Below are 24829 nucleotides of genomic sequence, written 5' to 3'. Positions count from 1 at the left end.
GAGAGTGATTACTTTACTGTATCCGTCGCCTGTTGCACATGCTGTAAAATATAATGCCATATATAGATACAACTTATGACAGATTCTTTGGGATCTTGTCCATCATAATGACGCACTGGAATAATGGCAAAAAAACAGGAAGTATGCAATATTTACATTTGTTACAAAAAAAAGGAGAGAGAGAAGGGAAAGTGACTATAAAGGGATTACTACAAAAAAAAAAAGAAATGGATTAAAAATCTATATAATCACAATAGATATGATTGTAATGTATTTGGTTGTACTCTTACGGTATGTGTGAGTGTAACTGTTGGTGTTTGGATGTCAATGTACGGGTAAATGGTTCAATAAGAATGAATAAAGTAAATTAATGCCTGAGGGCATAAAGATGTTAATTATCACTACCACCTCCATGCCATTAACCTTTTATTTTTCAGTATTCATATGTCCAATGCTGTGTAACAGTAGGTTTCAGCCACACTCCGCGAGGAGCTCCTGCTTCTGACTACTTCTATCAAACAATATTTCATATTTAATTTCATTTGCAATCTGCTCATTGCCTTTTCTTTTCCCGCTCCTCGCACTCCAGGGGGAGTGGGACAGGCACATGGATGACCTGTGGACCCAGATGCTCCTTGAGTCCCTGGAAAAGCGGTCTCTACTCCATATGAACGGTTCTTCATCTGTGGAAGAACTGGTTCTCCTCCTAAAGAACTGGTTCTCCTCCTGAGTCGGCTCCACTGTCCATCTCGCGTCCGCCTGTCCGTGTGGAACTCCTCCAGGTTTATACTTTTTCCCAAGGAGGTTTTTGTAGTTTTTCCTGGCCGAGAAGGAGGGTCTAAGGACAGGGGACCTTGGGACATCGCCCCTCGTCCCAATGGACATTGTTTAATCCGTTTTTTACTGTCGCCCTCTGAGACAACTGCTGTTGTGATTTTGGGCGTTACAAAAATAAATTGAATTGAATATACCGCTTTAGTACAGACTAGTACCAGTACAGACTGGTAGGAAGTAGGAACTACAATTATATTCTAGGCCTCAGTGTTCTCTATCACTCCACCTTATTTAATGAGTCTACTCCAAAAAAGTAAGACTACTTTGCACACTCCAGACCTGATCGCCTTGGACTGATCATGGACTGATTTGAGAGAAAATATGCAATGTTGTGAAATTTGCAATCTCTGCCAAGTATAATAATAAGGAACCGGGCAATTTCAATAGTTCCTGGCTTGGGCCTAATTATGTTTTTAAAGCAGTTAGCAAAATATCCAAAATTGCAATCCAGAGTTAATTACTTTATTGGTGCTGCAGGTCACTAAGTCATACATTTATTCTTCATTCAGTGGTTAAAAAAGAGGATACATTGAAAGACTATTCACCCTATTCCTGAAGCCGCCTCCGACATAATCCTTCTTCTGGTTGTATTAGTGAACATGCTGCTGACCTTGAGAGAAAATACGTTTTACACAGACTAAAAAGCCGGTTTCAGGCCGCCCAAGGAATCTGTGCATCGTTGATTTGTTGGTCACATGAACATTGGATATTTTACACAAATCAATTTACTTTATAGCATATTTATTCCCTTGTTCTTCATTTAAAAGAATATCCCACTCAACCAGAAGAGCGATTACAACACGGATGTAGCATTCTGTGGCAAAAAGAGGCATTGTGCACATAACAGGACTGATCAGACCGTCCACTGCTACATCTGCTAGCCTACATTTCAAATACGCAATAGTGTGACATATACAAGTAATATTATATTAAGCTACTGTCGTTTAACCATTTTAAAAGAGATACATATTTTACAGCTGCATTTAAATGATTTTCAATTATTCACTTTTTTCATGTGACCAGTGTGGACAGAGGACATGTGACCAGTGTGGACAGAGGACATGTGACCAGTGTGGACAGAGGACACGTGACCAGTGTGGACAGAGGACATGTGACCAGTGTGCAGAACCTGTGTGAAGCTGGCTACTCCTTAGTGTCTGATTTGCTCCAATTGTGCCAATAGTTTGAGTATTATTTGTGTCACATAATTCATGTTAGTTAACTCTTTCCCTGCCAGCCCTGTTCTCACAAGATAGCCGGCCAGAAGTTTTGCTAAATTTCAACAATCTTCACAGAAGCACAGAAAACTTTGTGCTGCAGGTCAACCACATGTTGAACACCAAAAGAAACGTCCATGGCTATAAATATGTTATTATTCAATTATTTAAATAACTAAGTAGTTAGGATTATAATTTGAATACATGGTAGATAGAGCAAAGATGACAATTGTCTTTTCCACCCTCAAACGGACAAAGACAGATTACAAGAGACTATGATACAGCATCAGAGTTTGGAAAAGAGGAGCAGGAAATCAAGACCTGGACGATACAGGATGAGACAGAGACGAACACACACAAGTGGACAGAGTTACTCTCTGTAAGCTTAAATAAAACTAGTTTATTTCTTCATGCATGTAGCGCTGCATATAATACTGTTCATGTGGTCCCATGTCTGTTTTTGTTCGTTTGAAGATGACAATTGTCAAGTTTGTAACATTTCAGTTTTGAGGGAAATCGGAAAGAAAGCGATAAGTTTGAGTAAACAACGTGTAAGGTTTTCCCAGGCCTGGGTCCGGCCCTGGGTCCGGCCCTGGGTCCGGCCCTGGGTCCGGCCCTGGGTCCGGCCCTGGGTCCGGCCCTGGGTCCGGCCCTGGGTCCGGCCCTGGGTCCAGCTTGAACATGTGCGTCAGGCTCAATTAAGTCACGAAAATGTCCGCCCATGGCAGGAAAAGAGTTAAAAAGATTGTACAAAGTTTGACCAAATCAAAAACATATCCTCTGACCAGTGTTGACAGGGGTCATGTGACCAGTCTTACAGGCTATAGTATGAAGAACAGTGTGTTTGGCCGGTGTGTTGGTGGATGGTGTTCAGGGCTCTGGAGTGATGGCCTCAATAGGCTCCACCTGGGGCTCAGTGGGAGGAGTGGACAGATCCTCCACCTGCTCTGAGTCTGCTTCAGTCACCACCACAGCCACCTGCAGACACACACCGCTCATCATTACACTGTGTAAATGACATGAACTATTGGGTTCTCATTATTATTATTTCAACTTTGCCTTTGTTAACAAATCTCATCTGGAATATCTGGAGCCTTTGTACTGGAGGTCTCCTTTAACCCTGGAGGTCTCCTTTAACCCTGGAGGTCTCCTTTAACCCTGGAGGTCTCCTTTAACCCTGGAGGTCTCCTTTAACCCTGGAGGTCTCCTTTAACCCTGAAGTCTCCTTTAACCCTGGAGGTCTCCTTTAACCCTTGCAGCCTTCTGAAGGAACGTTCCTTCACACGATCGTTAAGAACCCTCATTATCAGGCCATAGGCTGTAACTCAGAATGTGGCTAGAAAATGAATTTCGCTCCACCACATCAAGACTACTTTTCAAAAGTGGTTTTCCAATCTCAAAGACGTACTTGAGCTGGGGGAAAAAGTTCTCCGCATGATTTCTGCCAGTATTTGAGAAAATAGGTGTCGAAGTTGCCAGTTTACCCAAATATGTGACAAATTGGGCTGTACACCCATCTTCATACCTTCTTATTTTTTTCATTCTTTGATTGATTACTTCAGAAACTCAGATTCTCAGATACATAACTACTTTCTTGAGGGATGTAAAGTGGTGAGACTCTGGGTGCTTTAGTTTATGTGCAAATGTAAGTTAAAAAAACAGTTTTAACAATTTTGCATGTTATCGTTACGCACTTGAAAACTCTTACTCCACATTTAGTATTCAACTGATGCTTCAACAATGACACATGCTCTAGTCTTGATTCATACTACACTATAAAAACATAATCTAAAAGTAGTATTTTAACCCTTTCAACACCAGTTGCCCATTTGAAGAAAGAAAACATAGGCTATTGGTAAAGGTTTTATTCTATAGAACGGATATAATTTTATGTAATGTATTTACAATATGAATAATTACAATCATAAAAGCAGTATTTACATCGTGATAAACAGGTTAATTAACATGTGTATCTTTCGATCTAGTATAAGGCAAACTTTCTGCAGAATAGGATATACATACAAACAGAGGAATGATATAAGTATGATTGATGTCAAAATGTGTAAGTACAACTGGTTTGATTTTGACCTTTTGAGGACAAATATATATCTTGGCAAATTGACAGTAAACAAAGCTCAACCTCCTCGGATACATTTATCATGTTAGACAATGTCAATTTATCACTAGCACCTACACACCAAGCTAGTAAGTTATAAAGTTCAATTGGCACAATCTTTCTGGCAGAGGAAACATTTAGATCCTCTGATGTAGGAGGCCAATTTACATCCATACTAGGGGCACTCTTGACCGCTTGTTTCAGTGATACTAGGGGCACTCTTGACCGCTTGTTTCATCCATACTAGGGGCACTCTTGACCGCTTGTTTCATCCATACTAGGGGCACTTTTGACCGCTTGTTTCAGTGATACTAGGGGCACTTGTGACCGCTTGTTTCAGTGATACTAGGGGCACTTTTGACCGCTTGTTTCAGTGATACTAGGGGCACTCTTGACCGCTTGTTTCATCCATACTAGGGGCACTCTTGACCGCTTGTTTCATCCATACTAGGGGCACTTTTGACCGCTTGTTTCAGTGATACTAGGGGCACTCTTGACCGCTTGTTTCATCCATACTAGGGGCACTTTTGACCGCTTGTTTCATCCATACTAGGGGCACTCTTGACCGCTTGTTTCATCCATACTAGGGGCACTTTTGACCGCTTGTTTCAGTGATACTAGGGGCACTTGTGACCGCTTGTTTCAGTGATACTAGGGGCACTCTTGACCGCTTGTTTCATCCATACTAGGGGCACTTTTGACCGCTTGTTTCAGTGATACTAGGGGCACTTTTGACCGCTTGTTTCAGTGATACTAGGGGCACTCTTGACCGCTTGTTTCATCCATACTAGGGGCACTTTTGACCGCTTGTTTCAGTGATACTAGGGGCACTCTTGACCGCTTGTTTCATCCATACTAGGGGCACTTTTGACCGCTTGTTTCATCCATACTAGGGGCACTCTTGACCGCTTGTTTCATCCATACTAGGGGCACTCTTGACCGCTTGTTTCATCCATACTAGGGGCACTCTTGACCGCTTGTTTCAGTGATACTAGGGGCACTCTTGACCGCTTGTTTCATCCATACTAGGGGCACTCTTGACCGCTTGTTTCATCCATACTAGGGGCACTCTTGACCGCTTGTTTCAGTGATACTAGGGGCACTCTTGACCGCTTGTTTCAGTGATACACCTGCACTGTAAACTGTCCTTGAGAGCTCTCGCAGTGCTGCATCTTTACCACTTTCTGGCACCATTTCTCCATCACTACATGACATCTCAGAAACTGACATATCAGTTTCAGTGGAAGAACCTGGTGGAGAAGTCCTGTCGTCTCCGTGGAAACCATTTCACTCAGGTTTCTTCTTGGTGGTTTGTGAAAATTCAGCTGTGGTAAGTCTCGCTGTAATCTCTTCTTCAGAAGATCGGATCTGTAAAAATTAGACAAGGAATAGAAATTCATAAGTATTGATAGATTACTATTTTATTTGTGTTTTAGAATTATTATTTTATTTGTGTTTTAGTATCCTATGTTTGTTGTTTATTTTGTGTTGTGTTTTAACAGGGTAACCACTTTTCTCACTGGGTTTTCCCTGTATAAATAAACAAAATGAATGAGAATATGTAGACTCCTGTAGCTAACTGGATTGGTTTGATCTTGAATGAAATTTCATGAATAAACATAGCTGTGATGTTTATCTGATCTTCTATTGTTTTCTTTCATAAACAATAAGAATAATTTAATTACCGGTAACTTCCATGACCAGGGTGTTTTTTGATGAATTTCTGGAACAGGGACAAGAGCTTCTTCATTCTGAGGATTTCCTGGTTTTCAATCAGTTGTGCCCGGATGACAGTGTCACAGAATGCTGTATGTCTGCCGTACTCCCAGACTTTAGGTCACCTGTATAAAGCAAGGAAATGCAGTGATTGGTCAGTGATTGAAATATACTAGCTCACTACAAACAGAAATTTGCTTTGATTCAAACGTCTTTAAAATTATCGTGTAGTCATTACAATGATTTTCAATTAAATTATGAATTTATCTAAATATATGGAAATATATATATTTTATTTGATTACCAAAATGTTACCTTTCATCACTTGTCTTCTTTGTCGGAAAGCTTGAGTATTCTTTGTAACACCTCTTGTGATAGAGGTGCCTCTGGTACACATCAGGATGGATTCATCTGCTCTTGATTCAGCTGCTTTGACCAAACTTCCTAGTAAAGGAGAAGTAAAAGAATTTCAATCAAGGGTGAGCACAATCAGTAAACAATCGCAAAAGTTGTATTGCCTTTTTATTCAACTCACATCATCATACAGTCTTACGTACATTACATCCACACCTACATGTAATAAACTAGGCACATATTCCTATAGTGATCTGTTCTTTTCTTCTGTATCTACCTCTGGATCTTCCTGCGTTGCATCAATGAAATGCCCCCATGTGGGACAATAAAGGAATATCTTTTCTTATCTTATCTATGTATATTTTGGCCAACTTATTTCACTGTGATTAGTCCTATTTACCACGAGCAAGAGAAAACACACATGCAAGAATCAGTATATAATCTACTCACCAGCAGTTCAAGTTTCAGCTTGGACCAATTTATCTTTCTTTGTCTTGTGAGCCTCTTTGATCCAGCGATCAACCTTCTGCAAATGATGCAAACTGCAGGAAGTACATCGCTTGACTTTTTAGATGATTTTGTCTTTACATCTGTGGTAGATCTCAGTCGTTTGGGAGAAGGTGGCAGAGTTGATGTGGTAGATTCACCTTCTCACCCTCGCCATGCTGCCCACAGACCGACTGTTTTGCTTTTCTATACCATGTAGGGTGAAACGTCTATAGCATGTAGGGTGAAACGTCTATAGCATGTAGGGTGAAACGTCTATAGCATCTAGGGTGAAACGTCTATAGCATGTAGGGTGAAACGTCTATAGCATGTAGGGTGAAAGCCTGGCTTGTTACTTTCCAGAAAATGAGAAAGATTTCCGTCCGAAGAAGCCACAGAAGACGTAGGATAGTTTTGTTTGGCGAAGTCATCGTTGTGACACAAACAGCTGCCGCTAACGCGCGGTCTATTCCGTCAATTTCTATTCACTTCTGAGCACAAGTCACCAGCTTCCTCCAGCGGACAACAGCTTCCTCCAGAGGACAACAGCTTCCTCCAGAGGACAACAGCTTCCTCCAGCGGACAACAGCTTCCCCCAGCGGACAACAGCTTCCTCCAGCGGACAACAGCTTCCTCCAGCGGACAACAGCTTCCTCCAGAGGACAACAGCTTCCTCCAGAGGACAACAGCTTCCTCCAGAGGACAACAGCTTCCTCCAGAGGACAACAGCTTCCTCCAGCGGACAACAGCTTCCTCCAGAGGACAACAGCTTCCTCCAGAGGACAACAGCTTCCTCCAGAGGACAACAGCTTCCTCCAGCGGACAACAGCTTCCTCCAGAGGACAACAGCTTCCTCCAGAGGACAACAGCTTCCTCCAGCGGACAACAGCTTCCCCCAGCGGACAACAGCTTCCTCCAGCGGACAACAGCTTCCTCCAGCGGACAACAGCTTCCTCCAGAGGACAACAGCTTCCTCCAGAGGACAACAGCTTCCTCCAGAGGACAACAGCTTCCTCCAGAGGACAACAGCTTCCTCCAGCGGACAACAGCTTCCTCCAGAGGACAACAGCTTCCTCCAGAGGACAACAGCTTCCTCCAGAGGACAACAGCTTCCTCCAGCGGACAACAGCTTCCTCCAGAGGACAACAGCTTCCTCCAGAGGACAACAGCTTCCTCCAGCGGACAACAGCTTCCTCCAGAGGACAACAGCTTCCTCCAGAGGACAACAGCTTCCTCCAGAGGACAACAGCTTCCTCCAGAGGACAACAGCTTCCTCCAGCGGACAACAGCTTCCTCCAGAGGACAACAGCTTCCTCCAGAGGACAACAGCTTCCTCCAGAGGACAACAGCTTCCTCCAGAGGACAACAGCTTCCTCCAGCGGACAACAGCTTCCTCCAGAGGACAACAGCTTCCTCCAGCGGACAACAGCTTCCTCCAGAGGACAACAGCTTCCTCCAGAGGACAACAGCTTCCTCCAGAGGACAACAGCTTCCTCCAGAGGACAACAGCTTCCTCCAGAGGACAACAGTCTGTGGCTGTGTTTGTTCTTTTTCTACCGATGAAATGTGTGTGATGCACGTGTAATCCATATTTTCATAGTGTTTTCTATCGGCTCGAGAGACAACATGCCGCTCCACGGGAGCAGCCATCTTTTATGTTGTTGTAGTAATCTCTCCCCTGATTGGCTGATTCAGAGGCGGAATGATTCAGGCGTAGGGATATTGCGCTATCAGGCTGAGAATATAGTTCCGCATTTAAGTTATCGCCGTAAAAAAACTGGCGCGATCCGAGTGGAGAACTTTTGGTCATGAGCTAATGGTACAATGATAATTTTATATTTGAAGTATTTTTTTAGTCTTGTGACAGGTGTAGTGAACTTGAACGATACAGGCTACAGCCTATGGCCTATTATCAGGCCTCGTGGTTTATCAGCTGCTGGTCTTGGTTTGTTCTCTCGATTGTGATGGGAGGGACTTCAACTCCTGAGCCATCAAGGAGCTCAGGAATAAGCTTCTCCAAAAAGCTTTCTTCATCCTTTCCTTCTTCTCCTTATTCCACACCCACAAGCCTCAGGTTAGGACCAAGTGTTCTGGACTCCAAATCCATGATCTTATTTTTCATATTGTTGTTCTCTGACTCCAGCATCGTTACCCTGGCCCACGGCGCCTCCATCCGGCCCGCGGCGCCTCCATCCGGCCCGCGGCGCCTCCATCCGGCCCGCGGCGCCTCCATCCGGCCCGCGGCGCCTCCATCCGGCCCGCGGCGCCTCCATGCGTGCAGCTATCACCTCGGCTCTAAGAGACTCCATATCACGCTGCATTTTGCGTCTTATTTCGGACATCATGAGCAATAACTGATGCATCATCATATTCTCTCCCCCTTCCGATGGAAAATAGACTTTATCTTCATGTGGGCCGGCATGACCCCGTTTCTCTGGTGGGAAGAACTGCGTTTCTCCACCATGTTAGCCTTGTTAGCTTGCGCTGCGGGCTGTTTTCCAAAGGGGTCGTGGACCGTCAGCGTTGTTTGTTTTGATCCCATGATGTTACAAGACTTGTGCCTTCCTTGTTTAAGCATCCCCTGTTCATCTTCTTTTAGGTGGGTCGAACGATGAAAGCACCGCCATAACCGGAAGTCACGCTTCATCTCCTGAGCTCTGCACAGATGTGGTGGAACGTTTGTCGTTGTTGGAATATCTGGGGGAGAGAAGACGAGCTTGCCTTTGCACTGGAGGTGTCCTTAAAGCTTTGCAGCCTTCAGGACATGTTTCTTCACACGATCGTTAAGAAATCTCATTATCAGTCTTCTCCTTCCTCGCCTTTTGGGACCTCCACAAGTCTGATGTTGGGTCTAAGAGATCTGGACTCCAAATCCAAGATCGTATTTTTCATATTATTGTTCTCCAACTGCAGCATCATCACCTCGGCCCTTATCGTCTGCAGATCCTCTATATTCTCTGAAATATGCTGTTCAGCTCTCTCCTCCTGCTTTCAGCTCCGCGGCTATGGCAGCGCTCATGTCAGCTTGAAGAGTCGCCATATCACGCTACGTTTCCCAAAATAAAAAAGACTTATGTGCACTCTGTCCTGTTTCTTTCATTGTTCTGTGTTTTATTTAAAAAAAAAAAATAACATACTACTTTCCTGTCCACAAATGCTTTTTTTTTTATGTTAAAATAGGCCGAAGTGCGTCCATCGGCACCGTCATGTTCGCTTCTGTACGTTTGCGTGCTTTGCCTTTGGCTTCCGCCCAGACCAAAATGCTGCTCTGAGATTGGTCCATTCCTGCAGCACTATTGTAATCTAAGACAAAAGCAGGAGCTAAACAAGGTGCATAAACATTCATTTTAATGTGGAATGCTTGTGTTGTAAGTTATGTGTCGTTCATACCTGGGATGGACTGCGCTGGGGCGTGGCCGGGGCAGTTAACACAGTGGGAACAGGTGGGGGGCGTGTCTGAGGGTAAACTGGGCGTTGGGAGCCGGCCTGTGGAACACACACAAACACACATCAAATATCATTCCAGACATATCAATATTTAGAGAATTTTATTATAACAAATAAAGTCAATGGACAACGTGAAGTTAAATCACTGTCATAATAATGAGAGTAACAGTTTAAACCACTGTCTTTGATATTTAACACTTACAGAGGACATATTACGCATGATTTCTATTATTATTAGCCTCTTGTGTACCTTTAGTTTGGCAGCTCATCTTTCACAACTAAAACCAAAAATATATCTGCATATTTCCAGCAGTGCAAACTGGGTAATTCCCACTTGCAGCCAGTAGATGGCGCCACAATGCAACAGGTTTAAGAGAAACTTTTCGCCGCACAGGCCTGGTGGTGTTCCCTGGTCCCAGCATGCAGTTGTACTGATCATGATAAGATGATTTATGAACTTACAAACAGCAGAGAATATTCTCAGAGCCAAATCAGAACTACGTCAGTTATAGAAGAAACTTCAGTTATCGTGAAAAAAATCTGTTACAAAAATGTATCAAGTTATTTTCTTTGATCAAAATAAACATTTTTAGAATATGGACACGGAACATAGAGCTAGACCAGAGAGCAGCAAATACAAAAAGAAACACAAGTGGCAGAACAGAGCTTTTCAAACCTCCAAATAGTAGAGCTGGGTTGAAAAAAAAAAGATTTTCCGATTTTTAATCGATTCGCATGTTAATGACCGATTATCGATTCGTACGTCCAAATAAAAAAATAATAATAATTAAAAAAAAAAAAATAATAATAATCATTTTTTTAAATGCTCAACGTTTACATTTGATACTTCCAGTTTCAGTACTGGCAGTGTGTGAGCAGTTTTAAAATAAAAATGCTTTTGGTAGCAACTGCTTTTGGGTGAATTCTTAATTATTTTCAATCATAATAATACTGCAGTGGTTCGTGTCGCATGTGTCATGTACAAGTATACATGTGTCATGTACAATTATACATGTGTCATGTACAAGTATATATGTGTCATGTACAAGTATACATGTGTCATGTACAAGTATACATGTGTCATGTACAATTATACATGTGTCATGTACAAGTATATATGTGTCATGTACAAGTATACATGTGTCATGTACAAGTATACATGTGTCATGTACAAGTATACATGTGTCATGTACAAGTATACATGTGTCATGTACAAGTATACATGTATCATGTACAAGTATACATGTGTCACGTACAAGTATACAATAATACTGCAGTGGTTCGTGTCGCAGTAGAATCCACTGTTGCAGATGTCGTCACCTCAATGATGTCCTCCATTTATTGTCCTGGATTATCTTTCTTGAAGGTAGCTTGACCCTTAACCTTTTCATCACCTTTCATCAGTAACTACCAATACTTGTAAGATTTGCTGTTTAATATTGATATAATACCAGTTTTAATATGTTGCTTCTCTACACAGTCATGAAGTGAAGGAAACGGTTCAAATACATTTTTCATTTTTAATAACATTAACCCCGGATCGAATCGAAATCGGATCGAATCTGAGAAAATCGATTTTGAAATGTAAGAATCGGAATCAAATCGATTCTTGAAATTTGAATCGAAATTGAGCTGTGTTTTGATGTCCAGGGACGACGTGGCTTAAATCTGGCACATTTACATATGTCTCATATGTTCATTAAGATGCACTGACCCTTTTCTAAATAAATATACGAAACAACAGAAAACTTGCATATTACAAAACATGATTTTAATCTTATAGATGACAGAGAGGAGGATTTTACCTGGCGTCCTCCCGCCGCCAGCACGCTCAGCCCAAAGAGCATGACCGTGATGCAGATGAGGAGCTCCAGGACCAGAAAGATGACCAGGGTTCCCAGGATCCCATCGATCAGCAGCTGCAGAGGAAGCCAAGAGGAAGAGCATGAGCCGGGGCCAAGCACACGCCCATAAGGCCATCTCCAAACACCGGGCGACCAAGCACTAAAGCATGTAGTGAAACAGTGGATTGGGCACTTACTTTACATTTTTGCTCGATCAGCCCGGTGCATTTCCTGAAACAATGTTGCTGTGGTGGACAGTAAAAAGAGACACATGGAATATGCGTCAGGCTGTAGCACACAACACATCACGTTAGCCACACACAAGCTAACTGTAGCTGCTTCAGAAGCTAAACGCTGGCTATAATGGTCTGTGTACCGCATGTTCTAACAGCAAAATATAAAAGCCTTTTCCACCCGAGTGTGCATGAGATCGTCCCTTCTATGCCCGTGGTTTAGGAGCACTGCTGTGTGAGGAGAGACTCGAAAAACAACGAGGAAGTCAACTGGGCAAATATGTGTTACAGTTACAAAAACCGTGGCTGTATTCTGTTCTTGCACCAAAAAAGACGCTTGCTCACTTTAAGAGCGCCTACTTTGTCCTACCAACATTGTTTCAGTCTTGCACCAGGCAAGACACATCATCAGGAATAACAAAAGCCTAATCTTACAAGACACTTTTCTGGATAGGTTTTTAGCTTTGCTTGGCTCTTATGGACAGGCAGGCTGTAGGAACATGTGAGTGGGGTCGGGTACCACAGCGTGCAGCTCCAGCCGTCGGCAGTGCTCACAGTGGTACGAGTCTTGGCGGTAGGGCAGGTGCTTGGACATGAGCCCCAGGGCAGCTGTGGCAAAAGCAGCACTGACCAGGTGGAGCACCAGCACAAATTTAACCTGCACAGATACAAAAGAGGGCCACAAAACAGCATCATGGAGTGTTTAATCTGTTAAAGGTTCAATGGAGGATTTTCATTTGTTTTTAATTGTCAATATTTGTTTAAAAAGAGTATAAAAATACATTAAGTGTGGACATTGTCGTGAGTAAAACTTATAGTAAACACGGCTCCCTCGTTACTGACCAGACTTCATCATTTACATGAGCAGCTCTGCCTACGTAAGACGCGGTTACTCCAGCGCCGCAGTTCCAAGTAGTTATAAGGAAGAAAGACGAATATGCACGTGAGTGGAATCAAAAATATGAACTCAGTCAGGTCTGATTTTGAGTGAAGACCTCGTGAAAAAATATCGAAAGACGGCTCAGTAGCGCCACCTGAACATGGGGCCAATGGGAGCCCGACGCCAAAAAAAATGTGAGGACATGTAAAAAATGATGCTATGACCCCGCCCTAAATCATACAGTGGCCAATGTGGGCGGAACCCAATTTTGTCTATTTTTACACCTCATACTTTATTTTTTACAGCTTGGATTTACAGTCAAAGGCTTGAACATTTGTCAAATGAACTACACTCATAATCCTTTTGATTGTTAACAAAGAAGTCTATGACAGCATACCTCTATCTAAAAGCATGTTACCATGGTAACCTGGCACAATTTGTCATAGACTTAAATGGATTTAGAGCAGAGGATGAAGATGAGAGGGTCAGAGGAGCAGAGGATGAAGATGAGAGGGTCAGAGGAGCAGAGGATGAAGGCCAGAGGATCAATTAATTATATTAATAATTTATATTCATTCATTTCCGACAGCAGTAGAAACATTTAGTGAGATGTTCAGAACCGCTAAACCAGCCGTCATTTTATGTGTTTGTTATATTGCACTGGTTTGTTTTAACGGCAATTATTATATTAATAATTTATATTCATTAATTTGGTGAATAGCGTTTTTATCTACTATGACTCCCACAGACCTTTGCAGCAGCCGCCCCTCCCCTGCTCAGCCCTGCTGCTGGAGCGTCGTGCTGAAGGCTGAGACGTGCAGACACGAGGTCTGAGCGGGGAAAGAGACGTGTGGTTTTGGGAAACACGTGGAAGAAAGAGAGGAGACTGTTCTGTGGATGTTAGAGCTGTGCTAAAAGTGGCGCTAATGTGGAGCTAACAACAAGAAAACAAACTTCTGTGACGAGCTCTGAGAGGAAAACATCCTGATAATACATGAAGTATGAACATGACAGAGTGAAGCTGCTGTGAGCACTTTGTCCACACTGATGGGACTGAATACAACCAGAACGCACTCATTTCATTCACTACATGAATCATTTGTCACTAAGATCAGCTTAAACTATAAAAATAATGAGCCCATATTGAATTTGATGTCTGCGATATCCACATTTCATCTCAGAAAGTCCATATTGCTGTTCCTGTTCCTGCTGATGCATGAATATGGACTCTTTCACCTGCTGTCCACATAGAAGTATTACTAGGCTATAGAGATCATTCATCAACGTCACAAAACCACGTGATCGCATACGTTGCCGCCTCATGTTACGTTCCTTTGCGCTGATAGAGCGTAGAAAGTGATCTCAAACGTACATTATGGAGGCCCCAGAGCCCACAGAGTCCACAAACTCCTTGGATGAGCTACAGAGAGGTCGGTATTTAGAAAAGCTGCGATCAATCAACTCAGATCCATATGTTATGCCTAAATCACGACTCTTCCAGATTATCCAAGTCTTATGTCCATCGCGCTCTTATTTCCTGGTTTTTCAGTATCGGATAGAACTTCTCTCCGTTTATCTTCCCGGTTGCTGCATCAACTGCCACATCAACCTTCACCATTGTGATAATAGTAAAGAGTGCGATATCATTAATGACATTTTGAGCCTCTTTGAGCCGTGTTTCATCGTAAATCGAAGCAGACAGACTGTGGTAGGACGGACAACATGGACAAAAGGACCTGGGGGAGCATGGGGGGAGCGTGGGAGGAGCGTGGGGGGAGCGTGGGGGGAGCGTGGGAGGAGCGTGGGGGAAGCGTGGGAGGAGCGTGGGAGGAGCGTGGGGGGAGCGTGGGAGGAGCGTGGGAGGAGCGTGGGGGGAGCGTGGGAGGAGCGTGGGGGAAGCGTGGGAGGAGCGTGGGGGAGCGTGGGAGGAGCGTGGGAGGAGCGTGGGAGGAGCGTGGGGGAGCGTGGGAGGAGCGTGGGAGGAGCGTGGGAGGAGCGTGGGAGGAGCGTGGGGGGAGCGTGGGAGGAGCGTGGGGGAGCGTGGGAGGAGCGTGGGAGGAGCGTGGGGGGAGCGTGGGAGGAGCGTGGGAGGAGCGTGGGGGGAGCGTGGGAGGAGCGTGGGAGGAGCGTGGGAGGAGCGTGGGGGAAGCGTGGGAGGAGCGTGGGGGAGCGTGGGAGGAGCGTGGGGGAGCGTGGGAGGAGCGTGGGAGGAGCGTGGGGGGAGCGTGGGAGGAGCGTGGGAGGAGCGTGGGAGGAGCGTGGGGGAAGCGTGGGAGGAGCGTGGGGGAGCGTGGGAGGAGCGTGGGGGAGCGTGGGAGGAGCGTGGGAGGAGCGTGGGGGGAGCGTGGGAGGAGCGTGGGTGTGATAAAATGTGAATATATGATTATATTTCTGTCATGTATTTTATCTGCATAATAGTGATATTTTATCTGCATCATTAGTCTAAGAGAAGAACGGGTGTGTGACAAACTGCATTTGTGAAGGGGTCGTAAAGATGGGCCAAAGGATGTTTACCCTAGGGGGGGTGACAGCCCAGAGGAGTTTGGGTAATGTTTACCCAAGGCTTGATCTCTACGGAAAAATACCAAGTGCCTTGATGTGAAGCTGACCAATGAGAAATGTGACCCGCCTATTCCAGAATATCTAATAAAACCAACCAGCATGGGAAAAAACGAGGTGAGACGCAGGAGGGTCAGCCAGGCTCCTTACAAAGGCCTGGCTGACACAGCCCAGCGTTTTCTCCCAAGCTTGCCATACAAATGTCTGATATTTCTGTGTCGTTTCATATTCTAAGTTGAATTGTGTTCTCGATGTGTTACGGAATAGCATCGGTGTTTGTCTGATTCCATGACAGTGGGGGGAGCGTGGGGGAGCGTGGGGGGAGCGTGGGGGGAGCGTGGGGGGTGGTCGTGTAACGTCACGTGAATGACCTCTATATAAAGCTATTTATTTCTTAGATTTTTTAATGGTTTTATTTTTTACAAAATTTGGCCCGCTGTCCAAAATGAGTTTGACACTTGGGCCTCAGACCGTCACGTAACCACGACAACAGCTGACAAATTAATGCATTATAGACATAGACAACATTTCTCACTAAAAGACATGAAAGTGTCGTGTTGTCACCGGTTCATGCAGAGTTTTTGTTCCGTCTCTTTTACATGAGCTGGATTTTGAAACTGCTGAAGTTCTTTGAGTTGAAGATAGTTGTAGGAAAACGTCACTTCTGTCCATGTTTGCGTCTCCATGTGTTCACAGACACATTCACACACGTCCTCGTTGATTGACAGCTCAGCTCAGACACAGACCCCCAAATGCGACCGGAGCGGAGGGAATGTAACATTATCTTATTGTGATTGTTATTATGATTACTTGCTTTATACTAAAGGTCAAAATGCTGCATTCTTTAAAAAAAGAAACCAAATGGTGGAAGTTACGGACATTCACTTTGGTTATGACCACACCCTGACACCTAAGCAAATTATTTGAAGAACTTTTAATAACGGCTACATTTTTAAAATCGTAATCTTTTTATTCAAAATTGCAGCCTTCACGGTGAAGATAGAGCTTGTTCCCAACGGTCTTTTCTGCTCACATGGACCAGGCATGGACCAAATTTCATTGGATCACGACAAACTGATTTTTTTCATTTCTTGAGACATGGTAAATGTGGGAGAGAAGGCGTGGTCTTCTTTAGACGTCTTTGTTCATCACATAAAGAGTGTGTAAAAAACATTTCGTCCCAATTTAACTCTTTGTGCTGTTGAGCCATGTTTTAAGATGTATGTAAAATGTACTCATCGTGTCCAGCTCATCAAATACACAAATGCCTCATTGTTCCTTCTAAATCTGACGATGTTTGCCAAAGTTATGAGGATTTTTATGTTTTGCCACTTGTTAAGAGCTCATTATGACCACGCCCTGACACCTAAGCACGTGTGTCCTGATGTGTCGGTTTGATGACCATTAAATAAAACCTTTGACCTGTTTTTTTTATTTTTATTCATGATGTGTCTTTTGTATTAAATGATTACATTGTCTATGTACTATGAAGGGACAATGAGAATGAACCACAGCTAAAATGTTGTAGTTTGTGACATGAGCTCATGAAACATATGTGTCACTGTCAAATAAAGAAATAAAGTTTGTTGATGATTTCAAAATGGCCGCCTTCACGCTGACGACAGGGCGTGGTCCCAAGAGACCTTTTTTCTCCAGGTCACATCCACAATACACCTACAAAACATGTTTCTCTTCCCATTCACTTTTTGGAGGCGCGGCCATGCAAATGTGGGTGGAGATAGGGCGTGGTCTACATTGGTGCTTGTACCAAATTGAATTTGTTCAGAAGAAACACATTTTTGTCGTCCCATTTTAATTCTGAAGTAGTTGCTGGAGTGTCATTAAAAATAATTCACATCGACATGTCCAGCTCATCAAATACACACAAACCTCATTGGTCTAAATCTGACGATGTTTGGGAAGTTAAAGGGTTTTTCTGTTTCAATACTGAGCTTTGTCAAGAGCTCGTTATGACTTTGAGACTTATGCAAATTCTTTTAACAACTTTTGACCCATAAAAACCCGAGGAGACGTCCTGCGTGGTTTAGGGCGGGGCCATCGTATGATTTTTTTTATCATCTCGAGATGTTCTGTTTATCTTGAGTTTCATTTGTCTGCTCCAGCCTTTGGACTAATGTATCTTTATTTTCAAGAGGAAATCTGGAGCTGTTGTGGAACATAGTTTTTTAACTTTGTGGCAATTTTCATGACTATTTGTAAAATAATAATACTATTTTTTGAATTTATTAAATATAAGTTCATCTATTTATTTGATTAAATGTGTCTTGAAATGAATGTTTGACCTCTTACTTGAGGTTTTATACTCACCCAGAACAAGGTGGGCTTCCTGGCACTGTGAATCAGCACTGAACCCGACAGCGTGACCTGAAAGAGAGATTTTAGGTTTAGTGCAGCTGCAACAAGCTATGAGTTCATCCTCTGAACGTCAGCATCAGAAACAACATTAACACATTAACACATTAACACATTAACACATTAACTCATTAACTCATTAACACATTAACTCATTAACACATTAACACATTAACACATTAACACATTAACACATTAACACATTAACTCATTAACACATTAACTCATTAACACATTAACTCATTAACACATTAACACATTAACACATTAACTCATTAACACATTAACTCATTAACACATTAACTCATTAACACATTAACACATTAACACATTAACTCATTAACACATTAACACATTAACTCATTAACACATTAACACATTAACTCATTAACACATTAACACATTAACACATTAACACATTAACACATTAACTCATTAACACATTAACTCATTAACACATTAACTCATTAACACATTAACACATTAACACATTAACTCATTAACACATTAACTCATTAACACATTAACTCATTAACACATTAACACATTAACACATTAACTCATTAACACATTAACACATTAACTCATTAACACATTAACACATTAACTCATTAACACATTAACACATTAACACATTAACACATTAACTCATTAACACATTAACACATTAACTCATTAACACATTAACACATTAACTCATTAACACATTAACACATTAACTCATTAACACATTAACACATTAACTCATTAACACATTAACACATTAACTCATTAACACATTAACACATTAACTCATTAACACATTAACACATTAACTCATTAACACATTAACACATTAACACATTAACACATTAACTCATTAACACATTAACACATTAACACATTAACACATTAACTCATTAACACATTAACACATTAACACATTAACTCATTAACACATTAACACATTAACTCATTAACACATTAACACATTAACACATTAACTCATTAACTCATTAACACATTAACTCATTAACACATTAACACATTAACACATTAACACATTAACTCATTAACTCATTAACACATTAACACATTAACTCATTAACACATTAACACATTAACACATTAACACATTAACACATTAACTCATTAACACATTAACACATTAACACATTAACACATTAACTCATTAACACATTAACTCATTAACACATTAACACATTAACACATTAACTCATTAACACATTAACACATTAACACACATTAACACATTAACACATTAACACATTAACTCATTAACACATTAACACATTAACACATTAACACATTAACACATTAACTCATTAACACATTAACACATTAACACATTAACTCATTAACACATTAACTCATTAACACATTAACACATTAACACATTAACTCATTAACACATTAACACATTAACACATTAACACACATTGACACATTAACACATTAACACATTAACACATTAACACATTAACACATTAACTCATTAACACATTAACACATTAACACATTAACACATTAACTCATTAACACATTAACACATTAACACACATTGACACATTAACTCATTAACACATTAACACATTAACACATTAACACATTAACACATTAACTCATTAACACATTAACACATTAACACATTAACACATTAACACATTAACTCATTAACTCATTAACACATTAACTCATTAACACATTAACACATTAACACATTAACACATTAACACATTAACTCATTAACTCATTAACACATTAACACATTAACTCATTAACACATTAACACATTAACACATTAACACATTAACTCATTAACACATTAACACATTAACACATTAACACATTAACTCATTAACACATTAACTCATTAACACATTAACACATTAACACATTAACTCATTAACACATTAACACATTAACACACATTAACACATTAACACATTAACACATTAACTCATTAACACATTAACACATTAACACATTAACACATTAACACATTAACTCATTAACACATTAACACATTAACACATTAACTCATTAACACATTAACTCATTAACACATTAACACATTAACACATTAACTCATTAACACATTAACACATTAACACATTAACACACACTGACACATTAACACATTAACACATTAACACATTAACACATTAACACATTAACACATTAACTCATTAACACATTAACACATTAACACATTAACACATTAACACATTAACTCATTAACACATTAACACATTAACACACATTGACACATTAACTCATTAACACATTAACACATTAACTCATTAACACATTAACACATTAACTCATTAACACATTAACACATTAACTCATTAACACATTAACACATTAACACATTAACTCATTAACACATTAACACATTAACTCATTAACACATTAACACATTAACTCATTAACACATTAACACATTAACTCATTAACACATTAACACATTAACACATTAACTCATTAACACATTAACACATTAACACATTAACACATTAACACATTAACTCATTAACACATTAACACATTAACACATTAACTCATTAACACATTAACACATTAACTCATTAACACATTAACACATTAACACATTAACTCATTAACTCATTAACACATTAACTCATTAACACATTAACACATTAACACATTAACACATTAACACATTAACTCATTAACTCATTAACACATTAACACATTAACTCATTAACACATTAACACATTAACACATTAACACATTAACTCATTAACACATTAACACATTAACACATTAACACATTAACTCATTAACACATTAACTCATTAACACATTAACACATTAACACATTAACTCATTAACACATTAACACATTAACACACATTAACACATTAACACATTAACACATTAACACATTAACTCATTAACACATTAACACATTAACACATTAACACATTAACACATTAACTCATTAACACATTAACACATTAACACATTAACTCATTAACACATTAACTCATTAACACATTAACACATTAACACATTAACTCATTAACACATTAACACATTAACACATTAACACATTAACACATTAACACATTAACACATTAACTCATTAACACATTAACACATTAACACATTAACACATTAACACATTAACTCATTAACACATTAACACATTAACACACATTGACACATTAACTCATTAACACATTAACACATTAACACATTAACACATTAACACATTAACACAGGTAAAGTCACAGCTTTTAGCACGGAAACGGTTTCTGCCCAGACTCCTGGACTAAAAAAAAAATAACTGGGACTTTAATTCATATTTTTCATGAACGTGTTTCTTTTGTTGGTAGATGTTTTTTTAATTGTATTTGTTTTTTTATTACAAATTTAGCTCTCAGTGTTTTATGTAAAAAATATGTTTAATTTAATCCCAAATCTAATTGCAGTTACAATGTTGTTCCCAGGATCCTGATGGAGTGGACTCACCTGTATGACCACGATGAGGAAGAGCGCGATGTCTCCCGTGAAGTGCACCTCGTGCACGTTCAGGACAGAAACGCTCAGGCACAAGATCAGAGCTGCAATCACGAGCTGGATGGCCTGGGAACAGACAGAGGTCAGAGGTCAGAGGTCAGACAGTCACTGCTTCCCGGTTTGATTTTTACTTCTTTTTAAAATCGTATTTAAAGAAATAATAGAGGATTTTTTGCCGATTTGAGAACCCCCCACCCTCCTGTTCTTTCCACCGTGTGCACCGTGCGAACGAGCTCCTACGTGCCGTGATCTTAATACCTGCCAGTATCTTTGGAGCATGGCGGGTCACATCCCTGAATGCATGGTCAGCACAAAAAAGCGGAACTTTTTGTGGCAGACGCGGCACAGCAGCCAATCAGAGATTACGCTCTAGCAACGTGCTACGCACGACCCGGAAATAGGCCCAAAACGATACATTTAAAAAACAAAAAATCCTCAAGACGCAGCTCTTGGAGCAAATAAAGATTTTCACTAAACTCTGCTCAGGCCTGAAGCATCTGACTCTGATCTTCTATGATCCGGACTATAATCTGCCTCAAAGTCTTCTCCAAATAAACTTCTCTCCAAAATATACAAAATCATTTCAAAGCCATCAGACCATATGCCACCAGCAATAACATGGGAAAATGACTTTCAATTACTTCTGGACCCAAATCGGTAAAAATATTGTTCTTATGTCCAAAAATGCCAACGTACAATTAATACAATCTAAAACAATCAACTTTAAACCCTCCTCACAGCTCTAACCATCGCCAAGAAAACTATCCTCATGAATTGGAAAACCTGCAATAACATTCACATTAACCACTGGAATATACATCTCCTCCTATAATCACTCATCTGAGCCCGACCTGCTCCACCCAACGCTCTCCGACCTCTTACACCTCTGATTCCCTTCTCCTCTTCCTCCATCTTCCACTCTTCACACATTTGAATCATCTACCAACTTTATGTATGAACGTCCCCTCGCTGGGGGGAGGAGCCTGAGCTTGTGCTGGGGGGAGGAGCCTGAGCTTGTGCTGGGGGGAGGAGCCTGAGCTTGTGCTGGGGGGAGGAGCCTGAGCTTGTGCTGGGGGGAGGAGCCTGAGCTTGTGCTGGGGGGAGGAGCCTGAGCTTGTGCTGGGGGGAGGAGCCTGAGCTTGTGCTGGGGGGAGGAGCCTGAGCTTGTGCTGGGGGGAGGAGCCTGAGCTTGTGCTGGGGGGAGGAGCCTGAGCTTGTGCTGGGGGGAGGAGCCTGAGCTTGTGCTGGGGGGAGGAGCCTGAGCTTGTGCTGGGGGGAGGAGCCTGAGCTTGTGCTGGGGGGAGGAACCTGAGCTTGTGCTGGGGGGAGGAGCCTGAGCTTGTGCTGGGGGGAGGAGCCTGAGCTTGTGCTGGGGGGAGGAGCCTGAGCTTGTGCTGGGGGGAGGAGCCTGAGCTTGTGCTGGGGGGAGGAGCCTGAGCTTGTGCTGGGGGGAGGAGCCTGAGCTTGTGCTGGGGGGAGGAGCCTGAGCTTGTGCTGGGGGGAGGAGCCTGAGCTTGTGCTGGGGGGAGGAACCTGAGCTTGTGCTGGGGGGAGGAGCCTGAGCTTGTGCTGGGGGGAGGAGCCTGAGCTTGTGCTGGGGGGAGGAGCCTGAGCTTGTGCTGGGGGGAGGAGCCTGAGCTTGTGCTGGGGGGAGGAGCCTGAGCTTGTGCTGGGGGGAGCAGCCTGGGGGGAGGAGCCTGAGCTTGTGCTGGGGGGAGGAGCCTGAGCTTGTGCTGGGGGGAGGAGCCTGAGCTTGTGCTGGGGGGAGGAGCCTGAGCTTGTGCTGGGGGGAGGAGCCTGAGCTTGTGCTTGGGGGAGGAGCCTGAGCTTGTGCTGGGGGGAGGAGCCTGAGCTTGTGCTGGGGGGAGGAGCCTGAGCTTGTGCTGGGGGGAGGAGCCTGAGCTTGTGCTGGGGGGAGGAGCCTGAGCTTGTGCTGGGGGGAGGAGCCTGAGCTTGTGCTGGGGGGAGGAGCCTGAGCTTGTGCTGGGGGGAGCAGCCTGAGCTTGTGCTGGGGGGAGCAGCCTGAGCTTGTGCTGGGGGGAGGAGCCTGAGCTTGTGCTGGGGGGAGCAGCCTGAGCTTGTGCTGGGGGGAGCAGCCTGAGCTTGTGCTGGGGGGAGGAGCCTGAGCTTGTGCTGGGGGGAGCAGCCTGAGCTTGTGCGGGAGGTCGAGCGATATCGACTAGATATAGTCGGCCTCACAGTTTGGGCTCTGGAACCATCTCCTCCAGAGGGGCTTGACGCTCCACTTCTCTGGTGTTGTCCGCGGAGAGAGGTGGGGCTGGTGTGGGCGGGGCTGGTGTGGGCGGGCTTATAGCCCCTCAGCTCAGCCGCCACGTGTTGGAGTTCACCCCGGTGGCCTTCGGGGGGGGACAGGTCTCTCACTGCGGCCTACAGTGCAGAGTATCAGTCGAAAACCCTGGCAAACCGTCTGGCTCCTCCCTGGGGAGGTGTTTCGGGCATGTCCCACCGGGAAGAGGCCCCGGGGAAGACCCAGGACACGCTGGAGGGACTATGTCTCCCCAGAGGAGTTGGAAGAAGTGTCTGGGGAGAAGGAAGTTTGGGAGTCCCTGCTTAGATTGCTGCCCCCACGACCCGGCCCCGGATAAGAGGAAGAAAATGGTGATTAATATCACGTTTGCTGTATCATTACAATCACTCTCATTGTCACAACTGTTCTGAAAATACAAACAACTCCATCATTTCACCACAGTGCAGTAAATGTACCCCAAAACACACCAGAGGGGGTTCCTTAGGACAGCAGCTCTGTCCCGAGGTGGCAGTCCCACTGGTAAAATGTCCTCCTTCTTTTAATGCACACAACACATGACAAAAGGGACTGAATCACCAGCTCTGAAGTGTATCTTTTGTTGTCGTATTATTGTTACTGTTTTGTATTTGTAAAAAAAAAAAGGCTTAAATTATAATGAAAAAAACAGACAAATTCTAGAAGTGTTTCTGTCATTGGCCGCGCTGCACTTTAAGAGTTAAGCAGCAAAACATAATGCAATAATTAGATTCCTAAATCTACGTTTACTTCTACTACATTTGAGTCAAATTACATTAAACACTTCCAAACTTCATCAAAGTATCAGATCAGTTTGAAAAGCGTATCTCACCCCCAGAGTTTTGGGCTCCATCTTCAGGTGGGACTCCAGCTGTCCCGGTGAGAGGGACGGGCCCAAGACGGGCGCGGCCTCTTTGTCCTCCTGAGACATCTTGC

At 42.6% G+C, this 24829-nt stretch overlaps 1 protein-coding gene across 2 annotated transcripts; it reads right to left on the bottom strand.

The window, feature by feature from the left end:
* Window positions 1-1282: 1282 nt before the first annotated feature.
* LOC140361370 (uncharacterized) lies at window positions 1283-24829 on the bottom strand. Of its 2 annotated transcripts, XM_072447079.1 has the most exons (8): window positions 24726-24829; window positions 21562-21675; window positions 18015-18071; window positions 12768-12905; window positions 12212-12259; window positions 11976-12089; window positions 10114-10209; window positions 1283-3029 (listed from the first exon to the last, which is right to left on the bottom strand). In XM_072447079.1, the coding sequence occupies exons 1-8, from the start codon at window positions 24822-24824 to the stop codon at window positions 2922-2924; spliced, it is 774 nt and encodes a 257-aa protein (XP_072303180.1). In that variant the 5' UTR covers window positions 24825-24829; the 3' UTR covers window positions 1283-2921. The 2 variants fall into 2 exon arrangements, with proteins under 2 accessions (XP_072303180.1, XP_072303182.1); XM_072447081.1 differs by lacking the exon at window positions 12212-12259.

This window comes from Eucyclogobius newberryi, unplaced genomic scaffold, assembly GCF_026437365.1.
Source record: "Eucyclogobius newberryi isolate DKJ021-1_F unplaced genomic scaffold, fEucNew1.0.hap1 SCAF_16, whole genome shotgun sequence".
In the NCBI taxonomy this organism is placed as follows: domain Eukaryota; kingdom Metazoa; phylum Chordata; class Actinopteri; order Gobiiformes; family Gobiidae; genus Eucyclogobius; species Eucyclogobius newberryi.
This window is presented reverse-complemented; position numbering and strand designations above follow the sequence as displayed.

Coding starts and splice junctions, on each gene's coding strand:
- LOC140361370 (XM_072447079.1), bottom strand. CDS start 24,824: ATGTCTCAGGAGGACAAAGAGGCCGCGCCCGTCTTGGGCCCGTCCCTC. Junction 18,072..21,561: donor TCCTCATCGTGGTCATACAG/GTGAGTCCACTC, acceptor TCTCTCTTTCAG/GTCACGCTGTCGGGTTCAGT. Junction 10,210..11,975: donor TGGCGGCGGGAGGACGCCAG/GTAAAATCCTCC, acceptor TGTGTTCCACAG/GCCGGCTCCCAACGCCCAGT.